Below are 19,549 nucleotides of genomic sequence, written 5' to 3'. Positions count from 1 at the left end.
GCGCAGGGGGCGGGATGTACTGAGGGGGGCTGTGGGATGGGAGAGGGCATGTACAGATGGTTGAGGCGACGGGTGGGTGGGACCGAGGTTGAGTGAGGATGGAGGCCGGGTGCATACCTTAAATCACTTCTTTGCTGTTGCATCCAGGTCAATTGGTTTTATGGCTAGGGGGCCTCGCATCCCGTTTTACTCCACACAAGCATGCCTGCGGGTGTGCAGGCACGCGCAATGGCCCAAACACACGCACTGAGCTCACCTTATCCCCCCCTTCAATCAAACCAAACCAACGTTGCGTCACCCTGCCTGTGTATTCCACCCCCCCCCCCCCCCCAGGAGCTCATGTCTGAGTACAACTCCCGCATGGCTGCCAAGATGGGGCTGCAGCAGTATGACAAGGCACTGGTGGGTGGTCGGGACGACATGGGCGCCATTTCCCTTGTGGGGTCTTTGGGAACCGCGCCCCACCTGGGGGCGGTGGAGATGACAAGCGTTTGGCTGTGCGGGGAGCACGCAGCTGCTGATAAGCCGCTGCTGAAAAGCCGCGTGCGCCGGTGACCTGCCAAGAGCTGGACCAAAGCTTGGACCACCAGTGTGCAATTCAAACTCCCGGCCGCTGTGTTTCGTGCGGGCGCGCCTTTGTGAGCGTCCATACAACCCTCTGGTCCCCCTCGTGCTGGCTGCCCCATGTCAGCCAACCTTGCCCGTTCAATTTGTAATTCGGCCGGGCAACCGCTACCCTACCTACCCACCCTCCGCCCTGCCCTGTCCTGCCCTGTCCCCCCACCAGGCCATGGAGCTGCTCAAGCTGATGTATGACTGCGACGCAGACTTCACCAACACATTCAGGTGCGACGCGCGACGCCCCTGCCTGTTACCCACGATGCGCTTGCCTGCCGTATCAACAGGCCTGGCGGCGGCCATAGTGCAGCAGCAATGCCTTGCCCTCGCGCGCTGCTTGTGACAGGCTGCGTTCACACGGTCCCGCGCGCACGACGCGCCAAAGAATGAACCCCCCCCCTCCACAAAAACACAACCTCACCGCTGTGCACATCCAGGGCCCTGGCCAGCATCCCGTCTGCTGAGGACGCCGACGGCCACGCGGACGGCGGCGGCCTTTCAGCTTCCCGCGGCCTGCCGGCTGAGCTGGCGGCGGCCATCCCCGCGGAGGAGCTTACTGAAGAGGCGGCCGCCGGCTGGCGCGCGTGGCTGGGCGCGTGGCGCGCCAAGCTGCGGGAGGAAGGGGTGGCGGACGCAGAGCGGGCGGCGTCGATGAAGCGCGCGAGCCCCAAGTTCATCCCGCGGCAGCATCTCCTCCAGGTGGGCGGGTGGCGGCTGGTTGGGGCATGTGCGGGCCTAAACCCTAACCCTAAACCCATGTGCGTGCGGGCCTCGGCTGGCCGTCCCTGGACGCATGCCCCTGCATCGGCCGGGGCTGGGCTGACTTGTGGTTGGCCAGACTCCAGCGGCGTGCCGTTGGTTGGTTTGAGGTGCTGGCGTGAGAACAAGGTCACCCCAGCTCTCCTTGCGATGGCCAGCAGAACACGCAGCTTACTTCTGCATCGCTCAGCCAACCGCGCCTGCCTTAACAGCCCCACTCGACAGCGCCACAGCGCCGACCGATCGACCGACCGACCAACCGCCCCAACCGCCTCGGTCCCCACCCCACCGCAGTACGCCATCGAGGCGGCCGAGAGGGGCGATTACTCAGAGCTGGAGGCCCTCATGGCCGTCCTTAGCCGCCCCTACGACGACCAGCCGGGCGCAGACCCCAAGTACACGGCGCCGCCGCCCGGCGACATAGAGAACAAGCCCGGGGTCTGCATGCTGTCGTGCTCGTCTTGATTTGATCACACGATCGGCGAGACGACGGCGCTGCGTCGGCGGGGAGTCGTGGTGGGTGCCTGATGGGCGTGCCGAGTGGCGCGGCACGACGTATTGCGCGACGGCACAGAGAGTGTTGGACGAGTGGCGGTGCTCGAGGGAGGTGCTTGCGTTTAGCAGGTTGTTTTCACGCTGGTTTTATTGGCCTGGATGTGCTTCTGGCACACGTCGTGTTCAATCTGGCTGTGTGTGGATAGGTGTTCCTCTCACTTATAACCGTTAAGGCGGGCTTGGCCACCTTGCGGCTTTTCATTGACTGCGCCATCGCGGCAGGGCGCTGAGGGCGCTGTCCCCTTGACTCGCTCAGCTGGGCGCATTGCGCCTCTATCGCTGCTGAGAAAGCAGCGCCGATGGACTTTTGACAGCTTGACCGTCCAATAGCGTTACATACGCGCTTCATGGTGATGTGGCCACGCTTGTCACCTAACACGACCCTCAACGACTACAAAATCATACCCCTTTAACTGAACGTTGTGGGTAAAAAGACGGACGTGGTGGTGATTTTTGCATTGTAAGGGCGTAAGCAAGTGCTTCTGCAACAGGTGAGATGAAGCGCCTCAACGCCTGGGGCTGGTCTTGCATTTGAAAGTGATCACTTTGTGCAAGGCAGAAGATATGCACTGGCTGTTTGAGGTACGCCTGTTGATGTGAGTGGCGAGCACTGACAGCAAACAGTAGGAGACAGGTGCGGCAGCGCAGGGGTGACGCTTAGCAATGCCCTGTGTGGGCAATGCCATGCAGCCGGCGCCTCCAACCAAGCCAGCACGCTACCCACTGTAGGCAGCATTTCAAGTGCAGACATCAAAATCATATGAAGTCGTGCTAGCAGCTGTGCACGTAAAAATGCATCCCTCAGCAGTCACGGCAACCGGCATGCATCTCCAGCATTCCCAGCAATGCTTGGCATTGCCGCGCTTTCGGCGCTTTTGTGCCGGAACGCCCGCTCCCCCAACCTCCAGCATGCATGTCTAGGGCAAGTCGTGTTTCCGGCAGCGGGTCCCGTACGGCAATCAAAAGGTGTTTGACAGCCTGCCGTGCCTACAAGAGCCTCCCCTCCGCGCACGGAACATCGACATCAACAGGCATGCGACAGACCATTGGTCAATGAGCAGGTTATATGACCTGTGCAAACCTGTGGCAAATTTCTGCTTTTTTGCATACCTGGTCAACAAAGCTGCCTCGCTTCGCCGGCTCACCGGTCCACTGGTACCAGTAGCCGAGCATGTGACGTCTGATAGCAAAATCTCGCAAATCCAGTAACAAACATACACATGTACTTCATCATATGAACATTTGAATGGCTTCGAAGGTGGTCAAAGGTATGCATATGGTCCGCCGCCCTTGCTGGCTTCTGTGTGTACTGCCATGATATTCAACCTGTGCCGACGCATTTATCGCATATTTACAGTCTCAGCTGGTGTGTGTCAAGCTTCAATTTAGAAGAATGACATGGCAGCCTTGCACTCTGTTATGTTTGCGCCATGCTCTGGGTGGGGTAACGCACCAATTGGCCGCTAGAGGGGGGTGTCAACAGCCTGGTGACGCCCAGGAGGTGGTGCCCTCTGGGACCTGTAAATTACTACCATTGGAGGGCAGTGAACCCACCCAGGGGCACCTCTCTGTGCGTGTTGGGGGATAGATTGCGTCCCCCACCACGCGCAATCAGGCGCCCCCTGTTGGCTTGCACATCCACCCTCTGACAGGTCTGATCAGCCTGTCAGAGGTTTTGCGTGCATTAAGGTGCATGCTTTTGATGCAAACGTCGCTGCTGTATTAGTCTTGCAGCCGTCGCCGCGCCGTCACTAGCGCCCAAGAGCCGTCCGTGCAGACCTCGAACCCGTCAAAGGCAGCCGAGTATGCCGCCTGCACATCAGGCACCTGCGCGTGATGGCAGAGATGCACAGCAGCGTCGAGCCATCAGCGACAACGAAGGGTCGCGCCCTCCCCGTGTCGCGGGACCCAGAATGCTGCGTTTTCGCACATCTATTCATCCAGCGCCACCCCTGCTGCAGGCGAGGCATGCGCACCAACCCGGGAAAGCTCCCACCGCTCCCAGGCCCCACCTGCTCCGCCAGCAGCCCTGACAGCGCCAGCCTGCCCCCCGGCCGGACGTACCCCGACAGGCGGGGCGCCAATTCCAGCAGGGGGCCGCGCAGTATGTTGGCCACCACCAGGTCGTATGCGCCGGCAGCAGGCAGGCCGGCCTTTGGTTGGCGGTGGTGTAGGGACGCATTGCAGGGGGCGTTGATTGTCGGCGTTGACGGCATGGCTTGTTGTCAAATCTGTGTGCTGTTTGTGGATTGTGCTGTGGGTGTTGGTTGAATGGGGGATTGGTAACAATAAACAAGCTCAGAGCGTGGCGTGGCAAGAGGCTGATTGCTCCCTGTACCAATTTGCATCCCCTTTGCCAGTCCACAGAAGACAGCAACCACATCGTCCGTTTGAGTTTTCACAGCGCTCTCCCAACCACTCCGCATGGCCACCGCACCTCCCCCAGGGGCTCCGGCCCCGCCAGGTCCGGCGAGCACTGCAGCGACACAAAGCGGGGCCCCTGCCCGTTCAGCTCCGCGTTGCGCGCGGCCGCCTTAACAGCGAGGGGGTCTGTGTCCGTGCCCACGGCCTGGGTTGGTGGTTTGAGAGCGAGGTGGCAGCTGTTTTGTTGGCCGTCTCTCGAACTAGCGCGAAATCAAGTCAAGCCTTATACATACAGTGACAACACCATGTGGGTGTGGGCATGCCGGCAAGGCTCCCCCATGCTCATATAGAGTGTAGGGCGAGAAACCCTTGATGTGACGTCCTTGGCGAAGGGCCCCAAGGCTTGCCTGCGCCGCCCCCATCATGAGCGCCGCGATCGCCAGCACCCCCGATCCAGAGCCGTAGTCGACCACGCGGCTGCCGGGCAGCTCCTCCCGGAGCGACCAGAGGTGACCCAGGCACAGCCGCGTCGTGGGGTGCTCGCCTGCCAAGGGTGCCGGCATGGTTTGAGTGGAGCAGGTGCAGGATGCGCCTTGAGCAGCACGGCAGGGCAGACGTGCCTTGACTAAAGCACTTGCTTCCAAAATCACACAGACTCGCCGCCTCGCCCCCCCCCCCCTCCCCTTCCGCCTTCAACAGGTTGTTGCCGATAGCTCTGCCTGCCTGCCTCCTCTCCGCCCCTCGTAATACACTATTGTGCAGCATGCGTGCCTCTCCTGCCTGCTGTGCATCACCTGTTCCGAATGCGACGCCGGGCTCCAGGGTTATGTTCATGGCTGCTGGGTCCTCGGGCTGTGACCACGTGGGCACTATGTACAGCCCTGGCAGGACCTGGAGCGGCACGTAGCTGGCCTGGCAGACGGGACCGTTTGAATGTATGGGCGGGGGATGAGGGACGTTTGGCTGCTGGGGTGACGGGTAGTGGGTGGGGATGCAGGTCGCGGGTGCTGGATGACGGCGTCGGGGGCGCACTTGCGGGCGCAGTGCTGCCTGGTGGCTCGGCTCCCTTTGCGCTCTGTGTGGGAGCAGATGCACGCGCCAGCAAATCCCTGGATGGGTGGGCTGCAGCTGACCACAACCGCAGCGCGTTGCGGAGTCAATGCTTCTCCCGGCCCGGCCCTCTGCTGCTCACACCCAGTCGCCCCTTTGCAAAATCATCGAGCCTGCAGATCCCTCCTTAAAAAGCAACTGACCCACTGGCCCCTCCTCAAACGATAGATTTTGCCAGGTATGGCCTTCAAGGACACTTCTTGGCCCCCTTTCCTTGCTGCCACATCCCACAACCCAGATCTTTAACCACCACGCTCCAGCCACGGCGCCGCTCTCACCTTGATCTGCTCAACCCACTCAGTGTTCACCACCGGTTCCAGCGTGTAGCTCCACCCCCAATCCCCACCACCACCGCCGCTGCTGCCGCTGCCGCCGCCGCTGCCGCCGCCGCTGCCGCCGCCGCTGCCGCTGCTGCCAACGTCCCCCTCATGGCCATCGCCGGTCTCCCCCAGGACCTCCCGCAGCACGTCGCGCGCGATCACCAGCGTCGCGTCTGCGTCGTGCTCCAGGGGGAAGTGCGCCACCACGCTGCAGGTGTCCCACAGGCCCGACTCGGCGCCAAACACCTGCGGGCCGGGCGGCAGCGAGGGGCGGGGCGCTTCAGGGGGCGGCGGCCAATGGGGGCCTGCTTCGCGGCTCCTGGCGCGGCATGTGGCTCGGACGCGGCTTCCATGTTGCGCACGCGCAGCCGCAGCCGCTGCTGGGCGGACGTCCCTCAGAGCGTCCTTCATGCGCCACACGCCACGTCCCTTGTTTGCTCATGCACGCTGATCAGCAGGGGCTGCGTGTGCCACGAAACCAGGGCGCCGTAATGTAAGCCCGCGCATGGTTGCTGCACCTCCTGCTCTGGCGCCCCAGGCGCGCGATACTCCTCCACCACCACTGACTGGGCCCCTGGGAGTGTGAAAACCAGGGGTGCAGCCGTGTATTACGAGGTCATGGGCGTCCATGCATGCGCACCAACGCAGGAGGCCGCTGCGTCGCACAGCAGCGACATGCGAGGCGACGCGGTAAACGCAGCGCCCGCTGGAGCTGGCTCGCCAGTCAGACTGCTCTAGGAATGATTCGGCGCAATGCATGGGCTTGGGTGCCGCTCTGGCCCGGCCCGCGGGCGGCTGGGGCCGCACCAAAGCTGAGCAGGACGTCCGAGAGCGCGTCAGCGGCCTCGCCGCTCAGAGGCTCGATGCGGCATCGCGTGCACGTGGGCTCCTGGCCGACCGCGCTGCGATGGGCAAGGGTTGCAGGCATGCGTTGGCGCGTGCATGAGCTGGGTTGAATGCGCATGTGCACGCTTGCTGACGCTTGTTGCATGCGCTGAGAAGCAGTGGGCGCCCCTGTAGGTTGCACCGAACAATGATTGTCCCCTCGCTCACTCTGACGCGGTCGCAAACGCCGCGACGGCGCCCGGCGGCAGCCCTGCACCAGCATGGACACGCCAGCGGGGGTTGGGGGAGGGTTCGGTTTTAGGACGCTGGCAAGCTTGCCGTTTCCAACCTTACACATGGTTGGGATACGCCGTCAAAATTGTGATGTGGTTGAGTGAAAGGGGCAGAGGACAGTACCACAATAGGGATGTCTGACGGCCGGTTGGGCCGAGCGCGGCGGCGGCCCTCGGTTATTGCGTATCATATGCCGCTATGTTCTGCCTGTCACATCCCACCTGCGTTGCGAAGCGCCCCTGCAGACCCCAGTAGCACCCGCGTCACCGGCTCGGACGGCCCGCTGCTGCATGCGCCGCTGCCGCCAGCCGTGCCATTAGCGGAACCCGCCGGCGGCAGCCGCGCGCGGTGTGCTGAAATTCTATCTGACCCTTGAATTGTATGGGAGCACGTGAGTGCATGGTGCGCACGGGGGCTGCAGAAGTGCTGCAAACAGATCAGGCCCCGCATTGATCTGCCGAGGATCAAGCTCGTCATGGTGAAGTACTTCCGTATGTTCTATATCCATCTCATTACTAGCATAAATCAAATCCCTCTTCTGAGATCGTTTTGACCAGTGTCGGCTTCACCGCGTTGCTGCCCAATGGAGGATCGGCCATCAGCGAAAGGCCACCAGCAGGATCCAGAAACTCCGCCTTGCAAGCGACAGAGGAGCGGCGGGCAGCAACTTGCTGCATGCGGGGACGTCGTCAGCGATGCTGGTCTTGCTCATGCTGCGCGCGCCACGGACGATGTGCCGCAACTGCAGCCTAAAGCCTCTCCTGGAGAAGCAGCTGAAAACAAGCAGCAATCTCCTCAGCAGCAGCCGGAGGTGCCCAAGCAGCAGCAGCAGCAGCAGCAACCACAACCGGCCAACCCATCGAGCGAGATCAGGCACCTAGCGCACACACCTGTGAGCTTTGCCTCTTCAGAGGACAAAGGCTGCCGCCAGGCGATGGAGGACGTTTGTGTGGCAGAACCGGACGCCCGTGGCAGCAAGGACTCCCCCCTCAGGTGCGCACGCGTTGCCGAGCGTCCGACGGCGGACGCCCCCGCTGCTGTAATGCCCCACATGGCCTGGGAGATCAACGCACACCTGAACCCTCTTTGGTTCATCGCAATGCAATGCTTGCTACCACTGGTGCTGACCTCACACGGTGAAAATGCATCTCTGTCATCCTTGCGTGCACCCCTCTTCCCAGCCCAACGCCCTCGCCCCCAACCATCAGGGTCTCCTTTTTCGCGGTGTTTGATGGCCACGGCGGCCGGAACTGCGCCGCTTATGCAGCGGAGCACCTCCACGCGTCAGTGCTTGCGGCGGGCCTGGTGGCGCCAGAGGTGCGATCCATTTTGGCGCGAGTGGACAGCCGTTGACTGGCTTGGGCCAGCAACTGGATTGCTCATGGAATCTGCAGGTGCAGGCAGCCACGCGCACCAGGGCTATGTTCACTGAATGTCTGCTGTCTTGTACTGCGGTGATTTCAATGACTGTCAAGTCGGGCGGCCCATCCCTGCCTGCTTGCTCCCACAATAATAACGATGGTGCTCCAACCAGGCTGCTTCGGGAGACGCCCCCGTGGAGGTGAAGCGCGTGCGCCAGGCAGTCACAGAGGTGGGTGGTCGTTGCAAGTGGGGAGGATCCCCTTTCTTGCAGGTGTGCAGGGATAACCACAAAGAAATCAAGGATCAAGCAAGTGTGCGTGTCGCACTAAAGAAGTTCCAAGCGGCATTGCCGCCAGCGATTGCAACCCTGTTTCCTTGCAGCCAGAGAACGCCATGTCTGAAGTGCTCCAGTAACCACCAAACAATGGTTGCTGGCGGTGTCAAGTGCACCCATATTAAAAAGCCGACCAGCTGCCGCCTCGCGGCTGCCTGTTGGCTACCGCGGCATCTGCTGCAGCTGCCTCACGTCCTCCTCCAGGGCCTTGATCTGGCGCCGCGCTGTCGCCAAGAACACGTCCAGCTGCCCGTCCTGGGGCAGCGAGGGGTCGGATGGGGTTGAGTTGGGATGGAATGGGCCGTGATGACCGCTCAGAGAGCAGGGATGCTCAGGAACATGTGCCGATCCCACAGCCCGCGCATGTGCATGCGCCAAGTGCTCATGCGTGCGAGCACCTGCACACACGCACACGCACACAAACGCGCACACAAACGTGCACACACACACCCGTTGACGTGGGCAGCTGGCGTGCGCAGCAGCGCACACACACACACACACACACACACACACACACACACACACACACACAGAGAGAGAGAGAGAGACACACACATGTATACACCAACACACACGCGCAAACAGAAGTGCATCTTGTGTTCACGCGCCCCACCTTGATCTCGAGGGCCTTCTCCAGCTTCATGATGTCTTTGGACGCGCTGCTCAGCCGCGCCTCAAGCCCCTCAGCCTCCTCACGCTTCTGCACGTGCATTTGCATGGGTAGCAGGGGTGCATGCGCCAACTCCCGCGAGGCACATGTGTGGGTCAAGGCTGGTCAACGCCGTGGACCGGCCGCGCAGCAGCTGTTCAGTGCAGCAGCGGCAGCCTCTCACCCGACCGACCCCGCCAACGCTGCGCTGGTCGTCCCGCCACCTGTCCCGCAACCGCCGCAGCCTCGCTTGGTATGGGCGGCCCTCTCGCCGCCCTCGCAGCCACAGCCGACCCCCCGCCCTCATCCCCATGCACACCTTGCGCTCCGCCTGCAGCTCCGCCCGCAGCCGCCCCAGCTCCTCGTCCCGCGCCGCCACCTCAGCTCGCAGCGCCGCCGCCTCCGCGGCGCCGCGAGCCGCGGACTGCCTCTCCAGGTTCCACAGGGCCAGGAAGACGGCCCCCAGGGCAATGCCCACCACACCGCCTAGCTGAATGAAATCGGGGCCCTCTGAGACCTGAGCCAGGAGGGCGGGGCCCTCCGACGACGCCCGGGCCAAGAGGGTGGTGTGCCCCAGCGCCACTGCTGTCGCAGCGCTGGCTTCCGAGAGCGCCGCTGCACTGCATACGGGCCTGGGTAGTGTTGTGGTGTTGCATTGTCATGAGTGGCCAGCGTTCTTTCTTTTCCAATTCCTTCCAGCACAATGAATGCCATTGTGCTCACCTGCTCCGGACAAGCCAGGCGCTGCTGGTGCATCGCTGCGCAACAACAGGGCGCTCCGGCACGATGCGCTTGAGCCCCAGCTGCTTCAATTGCAACGCGTTCATAATGTTCCGTGCTATTCTCCCGCAAAGATGGGCCACGAATGTGCGTTCCTCAATTCAGAGATGAGAGATGGCCACAGTCCGACTGTCTCGATCACGAAACGACCGAACTTGAGTCTAACGCGTTGTATATCTTATCTTTCACGGAGTAGGGCCCTGGTGTGATCGGTACCAAGCCAGGACCCTGGGTCACTGGCAGACGTTCACCCACTAGCTGCCCCTGCTGTACCCACGCCCCAAGCGCGCACGCCCGATGCACCCTGTCCGCAGGCTTTCAAGTGCACAGATGTGGAGTTATGCAAGATATGCGAGTCCAGGGGCTGGCTGGTGAGGTGGCAGAACGTATCAAGGGTGGGAAGTCTGGTGCTGTCTGGTACCGCTTTTTAGCGACTCCTCTGAAGTGCCCATGCATGCTTGCGACGCGCACAAAAAGCATATTTCTATGCTACATGCTATGCTATGCATTACATGCGATCGAAAAATCAACACAACATCGACAGGACGGCGCGGCGGCTGTTGTGTGCTGGCTGGTGGGGGACCTGTGTGTCGTGGCCAACGCAGGGGACGCCAAGGCCGTACTCGCGAGGCAGCCAGACAAGGCAAGGAACACTGCCGCGTCGACTGCAAAAAGGACCCCCTTGTCTGAATTTGTGTTGGTTTGCGGCGCAATAAGTTACTGCACTCGCAGCCACTTGCAAGGGCCAAGCATGATGTTCGCTGCTGTCACCACCACCATCGCGCCGTTGATTGGTTTGGGGCCGTTGCAGCTGGAACGCCGCCCCCGCTCCCCCAACTGATTGTACTTTCTTGTTTTGAGGTCGATCGCAAACGCTACATGCACGCGGTGCAGGCGGGAGGGCCCGGCCTGAAGGCCCTGACGCTAACCAAGGAGCACCTGGCCATCCACGCGGCAGAGCGGCAGCGCATCTCGGCGGCGGGCGGCTTTGTATCCAAGGACGGGCGCCTCAACGGGCGCATCCAGGTTGGGCGTTGTAAGAGGCTCGGGCTCTTTGTGTCAGTTTGCTGCCATGGGACCAGGAGAGGGCGTGCGCGCACAGGAGCAGTTGATGTAGGAGGCGCGAGAGCCACGCACTGCACGCCAGTCATACCTGCTCGCCCCATGCCAACACCAGTTTCTTTAGCAAACAGCTGTGCGCTGCTTTGACGTCGTCACCTCAGGTGTCCCGTTCTTTTGGTGATGCCCAGTTCAAGCGCAGCGGCGCCACGGCAGCCCCAGACATGCAGGTGTGCCGGGGCCCGTTGCAGACCGCCGCTGGCAGGGAACTGCCCTGATTGTCACCAAGGTGACGCGGCTCATGCTCAGCAGATGCTAGTCTTGGCCAGACAAATTGGCTGTTACGTGCTTGATAGCTCCCAGCTTGGCATGCACGCAGGTCTTCACACTGACGCAACGCGACCGCTTCATGCTGCTTGCATGCGACGGCTTCTGGGGGGTGAGGCGGGGGGCAGCAGCCGCGTTGTGGGGGTTATGCGCTGAGTAGGGACGCGGTGTGGGGCGGACAGTCGCAATACACTGCTGCTGCACTGGATTGCAGAGTGTGGGCCGGGCTGCTGGGTGTGGCACTTGCACTTGTGGCTTGCCCTGCTCTTCCAATGCAGTAGCAATCCAGACAGGAAATCACCCCAGCATGCAAACAAGCGGCATATATAGAGCACGGTGCTCTCTGCCGCCCTGACTCCTCAAAAGTGTGGCGTTGCACATCATGCACCAGGTTTTTGACGCCCAGGGGGCTGTCGCTATGGTGCAGCAGCTGCTCTCAGAGGGGCGCGACCCCAAGGCCATCACCAACCGCCTCATCAACGCGGCCGTTCGCGGTGAGGCGTGCCATTGGCAGGCAGGGGCACTTGCAGGACGATTAGATGGGTGCGGGTGTGAGGTGACCGTTGGGTGCACCCCGGTTGAGTGCAATTGCAACTACGCCTCTGATGCGAGCCAATCAACATGTGAACATGAGCTTGTGGACACCACAGTGGTTTACCATGATGCAAGTGCACCTGCACTCTCATTCTGCTGCATTGGCTCGCCTCGCAGAGCGGCGCTGCAAGGACAACTGCACCATCATGCTGCTCGTGTTTGGCAGCAGCAGTGAGGGCGGCGCAGCAGCACAGCAGCTAGCGCCGGTCGCAGAGACATCGGCGGCAGCAGACGGGCAGATGCCAGCAGCGGCAGTAACCTGATGCGTTGGTATGACACCGGACAGTCATGTAAGCTTCCAGGCACGCACTTCGTGCGAGTCGGAACAGTCTACTCGCTTTCCAGCAGTCCCTGAGTGCGCCTGTCGCTGCTGAAGGACGCGGAGTACAAGTGACACTCAAATATCATATACGGCACTACCACCCCCGATTCGGCGTCCTTAAATTGTGTGTCGAGGCAGCCTAACACTGAGCTCGGCATCATGCAGTCGTTTTCGTGTTCGAGAGCGGGATCAAGTACAATCTGTTCTGTATTTTAATCTAACATAGCCCAATACTCGGCTGCTTCGCAGCGTAGCTTTTCCCACTTGTGCGACGCCAACCAGCTCAGCACAACCAGCCAGTTTCTCAAAACACACAGCCGATGCCCCAACACCACATTAACGTGGACGGCGGCTGGCCGGCCATGCCGCCGCGCCATTTCCCACGCTTTGCCGCGTCGCCGCGCGCTGGCGGCGGCTTCTTGGTGGACGCGCCGAGGCCCAGCCAAAGCTCGCGACAGCGGGCGCCGTCCCCGCAGCCACGCAGCTCGGGGCAGCCGCTTGCCAGCGAGCAGCCGGGTCCAGCCATGGGTCCAGAATCCCTGGCACGCGCAACGATGGAGGGCCTGGCGGAGGCGGCCATGGACTACCAGGGATATGAGGCTCGGCCTGGCGGACTGTACCAGCACCTGCGCGCGCAACCTGCAGCAGCGGCGAGCCCCGACGAGCACGGCAGGGCAGGCGGCAGCGCCGGGGCAGCAAGGCGGCAGACGCCGCTGAAACACGCGCCAGCAGCCTTGGCTGTTGGGCTGATGAGCAGCCAAACGCAGCTTGAGGACTGCAGGGCGGGGCACGCAATTGGGGTTGCGATGCCAACCACCTTTCGAGCCGCCAGAAGCATCAGACACGGCACGTGGCGCCATGACGGAACAGACTTTAGTAGCGGCGCTGCGATGCAGACGCTTGAGGCAGGCCATAACCATGGCAGCGAGCAGGGCTGGCGCAGCGGCGGCGGGAGCTGCAGGGCCATGAGTGCCCCTTGCTACAGGCCTGGCAGCCCGGCGCAGCAGCCAGCTGGACACCCATTGCGGCGGCCATCGAGCAGCCTGGGGCACGCTTCAGGTGGCAGTGGGAGCCGCGACCATCTCGGCAGCCCCTCAGAAGCAGAAGAAAATACAGCTGGCAGCGCCTGCACTGGCGCCGGCGCCGACGCCAGCAGCTTCATGGCAGTGCAGCTGGCGGAAAGGGCTGCTGTCGCAGGAGCCCGTCATGCAGCAGGGGCGCGTGCCGCTGCTGACCCGCGCAGCGGCTGGTTCTCAACAGAATCTGTTGAGCTGCTGCGCCTGAATCGCGACCGCGCCAGGGCGGCGGCGGCCGCTGCAGGCGGCGGCATCGTCTTCGTGCCTCGGCCCGGCGCCATGCACGACAAGCGCTCGGCGCGTGTGGCTGGCGGCAGGCCACAACCCGCAGGAAGCCGGGAAGATGGAGAGGCTTCAGCAAGCATCGTGGGGGATGCAAGGCACCGCTGGGGGGCACCGCAGTGGGAGGCACAGTCCTGGGCGGAGACACCAGTCCCGCCACCGCAGCAGCAGGGGCAGCAACAGTGGCAGCTGCACCTACAGCCACCTGCTGGGATTGGAGATGACTGCGACTGCGGGCCACCTGAATGCGGCAGCCCAGTTGACGGCGGCGGGCCAGGGCAGTGGGCTGCAGCGACAGCAGAGGGTGCAGCGTGGTTGATAGACACTGGCGCACTGTCCGTGGGCTCCGAAACCCACACAGCCGTCCTGACCGCTGCCGCCAGCGCCCAGGCCGCGGCGGCACCCGCCGCCCACCCGCGCCGCTGGTGGGAGGCACGCCCCGCGCTCGCGCGCCACGTCGCCCGCCTGCTCTGCAGCGAGCGGGGAGGGGCGCTCGCCACGGCGGCAGCGGGGGGCGCTGGGTCGCAGAGCCTGGACGTCCTGGGGGGCACCCTGCGCGCAGCAACGGGCGCAGCCTGGGACGCCGGCACCTGCAGCCTGCCTGAGGCTGCTGGCCTGCAGGCCTCGCTGGTCAGCAACCAAGAGGAGGAGTGCGAGGCGGCGGAAGCTTGTGCAGCGTCAGTGGCGACAGCCGCTGGTCTAGCGCAGTTGCTGCATGTTGAGCTGGCAGACCTTGAAGCGGCCGCCAGGGGACAGCGGCGCCGGACAACCCAGCCGGAGGGGGCCCCGCGGCAGCAGCAGCGACAGCAGCAGCAGCAGGCGGCGGCGCGAGCAGCAGGCGAGATTGATGGCCACTATGCCGGGCCTGTGGTGATGCGGCGGCAGTACATGCTGCCGGGAGAGCTTGTGCACTGCGCATGGGTGGGGGAGCTGGCCGCGCGGCCGCTCGCGGCGCGGCAGCAGCAGGTCGAGGCGGAAGCGGCGTCATTGTCGCTGGCTGCAGGATGACATGTCACGCCCTGTCACAAGGCGGGTGGTGCAGGAGGGTGGGGCGCTCGACGCAACGGCAGGGAGCATGCTGGTTCAGATTGGAACCCAGTGCTATGAAACCTATGACCTGCATCAACAAGTGAGGGACGCAGAGAATTGTGTTGGGGCCATCCTCCACACCAAAAAGTTATGACAAACTTTGACTAGGCAAGGCTTGGTTCTGGCTTTGCGGCAAAATTTTGCCTTGGATCAAATAACAGATCTTTTGAGAGGAAGATGTATGGTCCCATAGGCAAAGCAGTACGCTTGAACTTGTCCACTGCTGAGGTGTCTCACCGTGAGGTGGTGAGTCACCACCTCTCGCCCTCTGTACCCATACTGCATGCAGCCGCAACCCATGGCGCAGTTTACGGCCCTTGTCTGTTGCGAATCCAAGTGAGGCATTCCCGTGCTTGCTCAAGCAGCATCCCTACCGGTAGATGGCGTTGGCTGGTTACAATAGCAGGGTTTTGAGTGCATGCTGCCTTGCTTATCCGGCTCGCTCAGGGATGCACGGCAGCAATGCCACAACCTCGGCTCACTTGTCCTGGCGCCAGCCACAAGTCTTAAATTTCGGAAAGGAAGAGAGTCGCTTTGGCACTCAAACCAGAAACTGGCACTCACATAAATCGCTGCAATCCACCACAAAGCGCCCCAAACCAACAAAGCAGCTGGCACGATGGCGCTTTGCAGTGGGCTTTTTTGGCATGCTCGGCAGAACCGACTGCCGACCAGTTGCCAAAGCGCGCCAGCGAGGATTGCAGGGGCCGGAAGGGCGAGGGACAGTGGGTGCTGTGCCAGAGCAAAGAGCCCGCACGCATGCCCGTGTCGCAGGCATGTGCATGCATGTTTCTTCTTCTGGGCTAGCGCTGCTGCAAGGCCCAACCATCGCACGGGGCCGGGGGCGGCGGGATGCGCAAACGTGCTGAACGCCCGCGGTGCAAACACATGAGTCAGGAGTCTTCGGCCGCACGGCTAGGTAAAAGGTCTCAAACGCTGTCAATAATAGAGGGCGGGCGGGCGGGGCGAAGACAGGCCGTGCTGGTGAACAGGGCAGCATGTTGGGGCGACTGGGGGCTCACAAATGCGTCAGCCGCAGCCGTTTCTGCTTCGAGCCCACGCTGCCCGCAGGAACCCAGCAATGCCAGAAACCAATCATAATCTCAATGTGCTCTGTTGACGAAACGACGACGGCACAAACTCAGCCGGCGGCCTGCCCCAGAAGGGACGAGCAAGGGTCATGGCACCCGCCCTTCACTCCCGGCCGCCTGCGCCTGCGTGCAATTGTGCCCTGCAGCCCCGATTCCAAGACCAAAACGGTTCGCGCTTGTACGCAGCGCGACCTGCTGCGCTCATTTTTGTTGCCCCGTAGCCACGCCCCACCTGGACGCCCACAACTCACTCATCCGGGCGCCGCGCTGGCGGGGCCCAGTTTTATCAGCCGCAACCCGCCGGCAGCGGCCCCGGCCAGATTGGACGCCGCTGCAGCCGGCCCGAGGCAGGCTGGCCGGCGCGCGCCCGCCGTGGCGAGGGCTCACACCACCTTCCTGACTTGGGGGCTGAGGGTGCCGAACAGGATGTCGTATAGGGTGGAGCTGATGCCGTAACCGACCTGGGCAGCAGGCGATGCGAGGGGGGGACAGGGGCGTTGGATGGTGGCGTCCGATGCACGCAATCGTGTACACCACCGCAGGGCAGCAAACAGAGGCGTGCTTCAATCAGCCAGATGCAGCTGATGAAGCCGTGCAGGCGGGGAGCGGGGGGCGTTGACGTGCGTGACGGCCCATGTGATGGACGGTTGATGACTCACCTTGTCGTTGACGTAATGGTGGTCCATGTGGCTGGTGCGCAGGATCTGGGTGACCAGGTGGGTGAGGGGGAGTGACCCGGGTCAAAACGGTGGCAGTCAGCTTGATGTCAATCCTCCTTCAAACGTGGCACGAGCAACGCGACTGCGAACCACACCGCGACCGGTCAGAACGCGCCTGCAACCCCGGCGTGTCCCGAGTTACAGCGGTGTCTTCCGCAAACCGAAGATGGGGCCGGGAGATAGGTGAGCGCGGGGGCCCTCCTTTGCCTCGAGCAGTTGGCCCCCCCAGCACCAGCAAGGGGGCGGGGGCGATCAGTGTGGTGGGCCCACCTGGGTGACAAAGGGGTCCCACGCGTTGGAGTGCAGCGCCCAGTGGGTGGTGTCATACACAACGTAGCCCAGGATGCCCCCGCCCAGCAGAGCCGACGCGTAGCCCTGCGGGGGAGGCCGGGATGGTGTTGCCATGTACATGTGTCACGGGTAGGCTAAGAGCGGAATCACGGCGCTTGGCTGCAGCAAGTCCTCGCGGGCGAGGAGGGGTGCACGAGGCAGGCGTGCGCGTGGGGTTGAATGCCACAGGGCACGTCGGGCGTGCTGCCGGCGCGCGTCGCACACACGTACGTCACTGGAACGACGACACCAGAGGCCCCTGCTCGCAGCACAACCCACTGCAGCAGCTGCTCGTGCACACGCCCCTTCCCCACGCGCACCCAGGGGACGATGGCGCAGAGGAGGTTGTAGAAGAGCGCCATCACCAGGCCCGCGGGGACGGGGGGGAACACCAGGCGGTCAAAGTCCATCGGGTACTTGTGGTGGTGCCTGGCAGAGCGCGGGGCGGCGGGACGGCGGGGCGCTCAGGAATCGCTCAGGCTTGGTGCGACTGACAAAACTATAATGTCATGGTTGGAAAGAAAGGGAGTGCCTGCCAGGCCGTCAAGGGCCGGTGACATGCAAAGAGTGACGGGGTTGCAGCAACTGGGGTGGGCAGGTGAGCACTCAGGCTGCGTCATAATTCAGATGCTGCTGCTGGGTGGAGCAGCGGCCCAGTATGCGGGTTGCAGGCCTGATGGCGTTGCTTGCTGCCCCACGGCTCATCCTGACCGCCGCCCAGCAACACAGGAGGGGGTTCGGGCCTCACCCGTGCAGCATGAAGTGCCACTTGATGCCCTCAGGGGTGGTGGGCTTCAGGTGGAACAGCCACCTGGCGGTTTCGGGTCAGTAGGGGAGGGCCGGCGGACGTCAGGCGATCGCCTTGAGAGAAGGGTGGTAGACTGGCCAGCAGGACAAGGGGATGCGACCAGCCTCAAGCTGCAGCGACCGGCCAGCTTTGATGATTTATGAAGGGGACGACTGCATGGTCTTTTTACGTCCCTTTCACACATCAGTGACACAACACACTCTTTGTCAAGCAACAGCACGCATCAGTGACCCCAGCCTGTTGAAATTCCCACCAGCTGGGCCTTCCAAGCCGCAAGCATCCGCACACCACATCACGAGCGAACCCCTTGTCAGGCCCTTCCAAGCCAAAACCCTGCCAGGCCCTTTCAACGGATGACGCTCCGCCACGGCCACCAACCGCGCTACTTACAGGCCACAGTGTTGCGAGCCGCCCCAGCCACACACACCTGTGGATGGAGTACTCAATCAGCTGCCACACCAGGACGCCGATGGCCACCAGCGCGGGCAGGTGCACCAAGGGGACGCCGCCCCGCGCCCAGCCGCGCCACAGCAGCGCGGCCGCAATCGGCACCCACAGCAAGGGGACCACATACCTTTGGGGAGCGGCAGGATTTGAAAGGGGGGATGTGGGTAAACGGGATGTATTGCAGCAGGTGGGATTTGGCAGTGACGAATCCTCATGGGCCAGGCCAGATTGGTGAACAGATGCGGCGTGAGCCGTGGCAGGACCGCCTCACCCAAAGCGCCGATGATGGCGCCTCTATCGCTCCGCCCCTGTCCCCTGCCGCCCCTCCCTCTGCCGCCCCTCCTGCTCTCCCCACGACCCGGCCAGCAGGCTGGTGCCACATCTCCCCGCTCGTCGCCAGCCGGCCCCAGCCTGTCCCTCCCGCGGCCCACCACTGAGTGCAGGTCATGCGCTCGACGAACGCGTTGTCAAACATGACGGGGTGGCCCGTGCTGGGGGCGTCCACCCAGGCCAGGTAGGTGTCTGGGTCCAGGTGGACGACCTGGGCGCGGGTGTCGTGAGTGCATATGTGCAGCGTGAGTGCGTATGTGCAGCGTGTGTGTGTGTGTGTGTGTGTGTGTGTGTGTGTGTGTGTGTGTGCGCGCCCGCGCGCCCGCGCACGTGTCTCTGTGAGAGCGCAAGTCTGTGTTTGTGTGTGTTGCCGTTGCGTGTGTGGGGGGGTGGATGTATGATTTGGGTAAGTGTCGCCCACAGCGCAAACAAGCGGCAGCCAAGTGCTGTGAGTGCGCTCCAACGGGACGAACGCTTGTGCCGCATGACCTCATCCTGCGCCCCGACCAGCCATGAACCCAGCGCGACCCCTTACTCCACCTGCACAGGCGTGCACACATGCCAGCGCACACACGCATGTATTTGCCCGCACACAAGCTAACATGCCCATACACCAGCTCACCTGTGGCAGCAGAGGCTTGCCTTCATCCACGAGATCGGCATCGGGCAGCGCCATGCCGCCCGCCGCGGCTGCATCCTCGCTGCCCTCCAGCACGCCCACGCAGTAGCGCTCGAGCAGCGCGCGCGCGCCGCGCGAGTGGAGGTGCGCGACGGTGCACTGCCCCTTGAAGGCAGCGCTGATGTCCTGGCCCTTGTATGACTCAAGGACCTGCATGTGTGCGTGTGCGTGTGTGTGCGTGTGTGTGTGTGTACACATGTGTGTATGAGAGAGAACAAGAGAGAGAGACAGAGAGCGCGACAGAGAGTGAGAGGAGGGGGATGCGTGTGTGTGCACACGCCTTTGCACAATCACGTCTGCACAACCACCACGCACACTGCATGCGTTTCCAGAAAAGCCTTCATTCAACCGATGTGCGCGCGTGCAGCCGAACGCCTGCATCCAGGTGCCACACTGCACCCTCTGTGGGCCTGCCGCCCCTGCTTG

General features: G+C 62.9%; 6 protein-coding genes across 6 annotated transcripts in view; 3 read left to right on the top strand and 3 right to left on the bottom strand.

Moving 5' to 3' along the window:
• Positions 1-36: 36 nt before the first annotated feature.
• MNEG_4369 (hypothetical protein) lies at positions 37-1,842 on the top strand (the record flags this gene model as incomplete). Its single annotated transcript, XM_014047160.1, has 5 exons — positions 37-72; positions 334-402; positions 788-846; positions 1,056-1,317; positions 1,672-1,842. The coding sequence occupies 5 exons, from the start codon at positions 37-39 to the stop codon at positions 1,840-1,842; spliced, it is 597 nt and encodes a 198-aa protein (XP_013902614.1).
• Positions 1,843-3,654: 1,812 nt separating this feature from the next.
• On the bottom strand, positions 3,655-7,137 carry MNEG_4368 (ribosomal protein L11 methyltransferase; the record flags this gene model as incomplete). Its single annotated transcript, XM_014047159.1, has 10 exons — positions 3,655-3,759; positions 3,945-4,085; positions 4,370-4,501; positions 4,743-4,840; positions 5,091-5,208; positions 5,685-5,972; positions 6,245-6,300; positions 6,534-6,628; positions 6,780-6,822; positions 7,113-7,137. The coding sequence occupies 10 exons, from the start codon at positions 7,135-7,137 to the stop codon at positions 3,655-3,657; spliced, it is 1,101 nt and encodes a 366-aa protein (XP_013902613.1).
• Positions 7,138-8,703: 1,566 nt separating this feature from the next.
• Positions 8,704-10,017, bottom strand: MNEG_4367 (hypothetical protein; the record flags this gene model as incomplete). Its single annotated transcript, XM_014047158.1, has 4 exons — positions 8,704-8,796; positions 9,155-9,241; positions 9,510-9,822; positions 9,914-10,017. 4 exons carry the CDS (start codon positions 10,015-10,017, stop codon positions 8,704-8,706), a joined length of 597 nt encoding a protein of 198 aa, XP_013902612.1.
• An 832-nt stretch (positions 10,018-10,849) lies between these two features.
• Positions 10,850-12,213, top strand: MNEG_4366 (hypothetical protein; the record flags this gene model as incomplete). Its single annotated transcript, XM_014047157.1, has 4 exons — positions 10,850-10,996; positions 11,194-11,259; positions 11,748-11,850; positions 12,068-12,213. The coding sequence occupies 4 exons, from the start codon at positions 10,850-10,852 to the stop codon at positions 12,211-12,213; spliced, it is 462 nt and encodes a 153-aa protein (XP_013902611.1).
• A 421-nt stretch (positions 12,214-12,634) lies between these two features.
• Positions 12,635-14,638, top strand: MNEG_4365 (hypothetical protein; the record flags this gene model as incomplete). Its single annotated transcript, XM_014047156.1, has 1 exon — positions 12,635-14,638. One exon carries the CDS (start codon positions 12,635-12,637, stop codon positions 14,636-14,638), a length of 2,004 nt encoding a protein of 667 aa, XP_013902610.1.
• Positions 14,639-16,193: 1,555 nt separating this feature from the next.
• MNEG_4364 (Inositolphosphorylceramide-B C-26 hydroxylase) overlaps positions 16,194-19,549 on the bottom strand; it is a gene marked incomplete at both ends in the record, with an annotated part of 4,383 nt that continues 1,027 nt past the window's right edge. Inside the window, 8 exons of the mRNA XM_014047155.1 lie at positions 16,194-16,271; positions 16,470-16,514; positions 16,800-16,904; positions 17,180-17,288; positions 17,608-17,670; positions 18,095-18,241; positions 18,546-18,655; positions 19,067-19,273. Of these exons, the coding sequence (XP_013902609.1) occupies positions 16,194-16,271; positions 16,470-16,514; positions 16,800-16,904; positions 17,180-17,288; positions 17,608-17,670; positions 18,095-18,241; positions 18,546-18,655; positions 19,067-19,273 (864 nt within the window). The remainder of the gene's footprint in view (positions 16,272-16,469; positions 16,515-16,799; positions 16,905-17,179; positions 17,289-17,607; positions 17,671-18,094; positions 18,242-18,545; positions 18,656-19,066; positions 19,274-19,549) is intronic.

The sequence above is a fragment of the Monoraphidium neglectum genome (genome assembly GCF_000611645.1).
Source record: "Monoraphidium neglectum strain SAG 48.87 unplaced genomic scaffold scaffold00602, whole genome shotgun sequence".
In the NCBI taxonomy this organism is placed as follows: Eukaryota; Viridiplantae; Chlorophyta; class Chlorophyceae; order Sphaeropleales; family Selenastraceae; genus Monoraphidium; species Monoraphidium neglectum.
The sequence above is the reverse complement of the archived record's forward strand: the minus strand, read 5'-3'. Positions and strand labels throughout refer to the sequence as shown.